General features: G+C 40.9%; 1 protein-coding gene across 1 annotated transcript; it reads right to left on the bottom strand.

Annotated features, from left to right (window-relative positions):
• Positions 1–975: 975 nt before the first annotated feature.
• LOC104942292 (calpain-1 catalytic subunit-like) lies at positions 976–3400 on the bottom strand (the record flags this gene model as incomplete). The annotated part of the gene is made up of 6 exons (XM_010767493.1): positions 3272–3400; positions 2029–2282; positions 1771–1840; positions 1482–1597; positions 1242–1375; positions 976–1150 (listed from the first exon to the last, which is right to left on the bottom strand). Coding segments are annotated over exons 2-6 (732 nt in total), but the record flags the coding sequence as incomplete, so codon positions are not given.
• Positions 3401–4759: the final 1359 nt, after the last annotated feature.

The following is a 4759-nucleotide window of genomic DNA, read 5'->3' as shown; positions in this document are numbered from 1 at the left end:
AGCATCCTTGGTATCTGTTGCTGACTGAGTTGATTCTCGCTAAGTAGCCAATATAAGGCTTAGTCATCTTGCCAAATAGTGAGCCCACATTTATCTGCACTGCTAAGCCTTATTAGAAATGGTAGTAACTCATTAATAAATGGTGATTTGTTTCACACTTTACAATAAGGCTCCCTTTTGGCTACTATAAATGTTAGTAAGTCGTAAATAAATGGTCATAAGAGATGCCAAGAAACATCAAGATGGAGGGTGGGGAATCAACTCAGTGAACAACAAATACCATGGATGCTGGCTGATGAAGAAGACAAAGTAAGCTAGGTAGCCAATATAAGGCTTAGCAGGAAAGATAAATGTGGGCTCACTATTTGGCAAGATGACTAAGCCTTATATTGGCTACCTAGCTTACTTATTCTTCATCATCAGCCAGCTTCCTTGGTATCTGTTGTTCACCGAGTTGATTCTCGCTAAGTAGCCAATATAAGGCTTAGTCATCTTGCCAAATAGTGAGCCTGTGTTGATGTATGAAAAATATGTTAGAACTGGTTTATGAATGGTTCTTAATGATTAATAAAGTGTTTACAACCTAATTAATAACCTAATTATAAACCCTTTATGAATCCTTTATAAGGGTAGTCTTATTGTAAAGTGGTACCGAAAAAGGTGTCAAACCCCTGATTTATTGAGACTTGGTAGTCCCCATGTACACATGTAAACAGGCAGTTATCGACACACATAAATCACCATAGTAATGCTTTCAGTTATCTGTTGTGACAAGTGAAAACGTTAAAGCAGCCAGAAAGATACTTTAATAATCTTTCTAACTATGACATTCTAACCATGTACTTGGGCCATGATCATTTTAGCCTTAAGATGCTTTGGTGAGTTGGGGCTTTGGTCTATTGGACAACCCAAAAAGTTTGAGCACATGAAGCAAAGGGAGCTAGTCAGTGTTGGTTATGGTATATTCGTTCTTACCCCTTGAGGTGTACCACAGCCCATCAGTGACTTGGATTGGCCAGCTCTGCACATCAACTCCCACAGATGTGGGGGAGGTTCTGTCAGATCAATACACATGTGAACTCCACCGGTGAAGTCCACCATGGCCTCGGCAGGAGTTCCAGCATTCATGTCCGAGTAGGAACCACACACTCTGACAGAAGTGGGCGTGAAATTAATTACACATATCGACTTCTGAGAAAATGCATTTCAGGAATGAGAAACATAACATTGTTTTTCCATACTTCGCATAAGCTTTCTCCAGCAAAGCAGGCCAGAACTCAGTTGGGTCTTTGGAGCGGACAAAGATCAGTCTGCCATCGATAGTTGGTAGTTTGTCATCAATGACAACATCCACCCATCTTCCAAACCTCCAGAACTGAGTAGTTGTGAAAGGAGATAATATAAATAATTAAATAGCAATATATGATAAGATGAGATGGGTTATCATTGAGGATATACATATGGCAAGGTTGTTGATGTACCCTGAAGTGGAATATTCCACAGTAGTCCTCGTTAAATGTTTGATGTGGAACAACCTGCCTAAGGATGAAGTTCTGGAACGTCAGAGCTCCGATTGATGCAAGAAACCAGCAGTTTCCTGAGAGGGAAATGGACATTTGTTTTCAGGAAGGTGTATAAGAAGGAGAAGGTATGACGGTTAAATGTGAACAGAAGGGTTTCCAGATTACAACCTATTGAGAATGCTAACACAGCTTGAAAAACAATTGATGGATTATGGATTTATGGTTATAAATAAAGCAGTTTCCATACCAAGCATGCCTTGACCAAAGTCAAACCTGGAGACCCCATCAAGTTCAAACATTGGATTGGGAACCATTTTCTGAAAGAGAGGACTTATTGACATTACTCGTTAAGAACAACTAGCACAAGAGCTAACACAAGTTACTTGTGCCAGCCCAACATTAACAAGGATCAACATTAAACACGTATGAACGGATGAACAGTTGAACAGTTGAACATTTAGGAGAGAGAAACATGTGATTTGAAATTGAAAGCTGAAACACTCACATGTGGTCTCAGCCACACCACTCGCTTCAGGTCATCAGCCTTCAGTAACCCAGTCCCGATGGACCTCACGTCAGGGGGGAACATGTCGTCGATGTACCGTACCCGTTTAATAATACAGTACTGTTTCAGCTGCTCAAAGTCTTGGTCCAGAAACTTCTGAGGGTTAGTGATGGTCCCGTTACCATCTTTCAGGTGACGGGCATTGATGATGTTCACACACACACCTGGATGAGGCATTCTGTAGCGTTTGAACTCTGTTCAGAAAAGGGAGCATTTTAAAATGAGAAAGGGTTCTTTGAAAAAAGTTGGCTTTGGATGTTGATGTGAAATATAATAGAAAGAGTTGACACATCGCCCATCATCCATAGCTGTTTCATTTCCTTTGTCCACCGTGCCATGGGCGTGGGGCATACAAACAGCAGATTAAACCAGGTCATTATAACCAACGTAAGATTTAGATAAATACGACAAATAATTAGCATGAAAATGTTCAATTTGATCCAAAGGCTTTCCTTGGCATTTGGACTTCAAGTTTGAAACAAAAAACATGAAAAACACTGTGAGACGCCTTCATCTATCCTCATAAGACCCCCATACTGATCTTTTATTTTGCTAGGCAAAATATGTCAAACTGCACTTAATGCACAGACTTTTCCAAAGGAAAAAAATCAAACTATTTGTTGTCCTCTGTAACATTTAAGACATTCCTATCATATTAGTTTGTGTCCTAAACCAACTAAAAGATTAGCATTATCTGAGTTTGCAAAGACCGGCATGCCAGGACATTTGGACCCTAAAAGTCAATATGCATGTTGATACCTGTCTTACGATGTATGTGTGGGTGCACACACCCTACCATCATCACACCAGTAGCGTTTGGTATTACATGACATTTTTTGTTCTGTGTTTTGCTGTTTGTTGTAGCTGCCACGTTAATGGCATATCATATAAAAAAGAAAAGAATGAAAGACTATACATTTACGCTGCCACATAGCTTTGTGAAAAAAGAACACTTAAAACCAACGCATGACTAAATAGAAAGGACTAAAATAAGACTTAAATAACAATCATACAAAAATAACCCATTATACTGAGATGTATAGTGCAGGCCCCTAATACCATTGTAGTGTCTCTAAGGAGGAACAGTTAGAACTGGGACTACAACTATAATATCAGTTGCTAAACCATTTGAGAAAGTGTAAATCGACTTGTTACCTGGCATGTTAACTACAAAAAATCTTACCTCACCAGCTGGAAAGAGAAAGTGTTGGGTCTTGGTGAAAGAGCAAGTATGATAAAAGACGCCCCAGTTTTTGTATTTAACCCATAGCAAACGCCTCAGGCTGCTTCTGCCAGGACGGGATGTTCCTTTTAGAACTGCACCTACTGTAGTGTTTCCATAGGTTTACTGCCTTGGCAGGATGCTGCGGGGGAGGAGCAGAGAGAGGAGCTGTGGATTATTGATATTGATATCGTACAGTAACAAAGTATTTGTACATTAAAAAGTAATAAAGTACAGTGTTACACTATTGCTGGAGGCAGCTCCACCTCATCTGATCTCTGATATGAAAGCAATCGTGTTATGATCATATTGAGCTATTGGTGTGAGTCTAACATTAAACAAGCAGTCTGCTTGTCATACATTGCTGACGATACATTTTAAGTGGCAATTTGTCGAGTCACTGCCGCTAAATGCCGGTAGCATCAAGCTAGCAAATCCTGCATTAGCCTCACATGAACAGGGTTATAGCTAGAAAGGATCCGTCTTGTGTAAAACTCTTGCGAGAGTTTGGCTGAATGTTTACGTTTGGCAGGCAGCCTTTCAGTTACGATCGTTAACATCAGTTGGCCACAGCAAATGATGGCGAGCCGAGAAGCTAAACTATCTATTAATTATGTCAATGACAGGGAGTGTGATTGTTGAAATAGGGTGTTAGCGGTTTTGCTGTTCAAAGAAGAATGACAACACTGTAGATCACCAACACTATGGTTTATTTTTTATTCACAGGCAAGTCAACGTTGTCGCAGTAAAAGTCCCAAGATAGCTCCTGGTGCAATAAGTCTGATGTTTCTCTATTAATATTGCTGCTGCATTAATGTGTATGTTGCATCATGTTACTGCTGTAGATGTGTTTCCGAGCCGCTCCGATTACAACGAGAGTTACAACGAGAACGTGACGTCATATTTACACTAGACGGATCCTTTCTAGCCATAACCCCCCTGGTCTCAGGTTACGCTGTAGGAAGTGTAGGTACAACCATACTTGTCAACCCTCCCGATTTTCACGGGAGACTCCCGATTTCATTGCCCTCTCCCGGTTTCCTCCCGGGGTCATATTTCTCCCACATTTCTCCCGATTTCTGACAAAATCAGATTTACACACGACTGTTTCCACTCGGACTTCAATACAGCTACACCATTGTTTGGTTTCCATGGTAACACGTCTCTTTAGTAGCGCGCGCAACTCAAAGTCTGAGAGGGTGAGGCAGATATTCACAGAAAACAGAACAAGAATCGACAACTACTCTACTCTCTGCTCACTCCTTTCCTGTAAAATACAGGTCCAGCCCACACATATGCTCCATCAAGGACGGTAATACAGGCCGCAAGGCAGTGCACTTACAACTACAATAAGCATGTTAATGTTAATCTAACAGCTCCGGCGATCCACTAGCACCCCCCCCCCCAATTTCGTCATTAGAAACTAGCTCCCGTACTTTCTTGAGGTAC

This window comes from Notothenia coriiceps, unplaced genomic scaffold (genome assembly GCF_000735185.1).
Source record: "Notothenia coriiceps isolate Sejong01 unplaced genomic scaffold, NC01 NC01_scaffold00004478, whole genome shotgun sequence".
NCBI lineage: Eukaryota > Metazoa > Chordata > Actinopteri > Perciformes > Nototheniidae > Notothenia > Notothenia coriiceps.
Note: the sequence above shows the minus strand (reverse complement) of the source record. Positions and strands in the feature narration are given on the sequence as shown.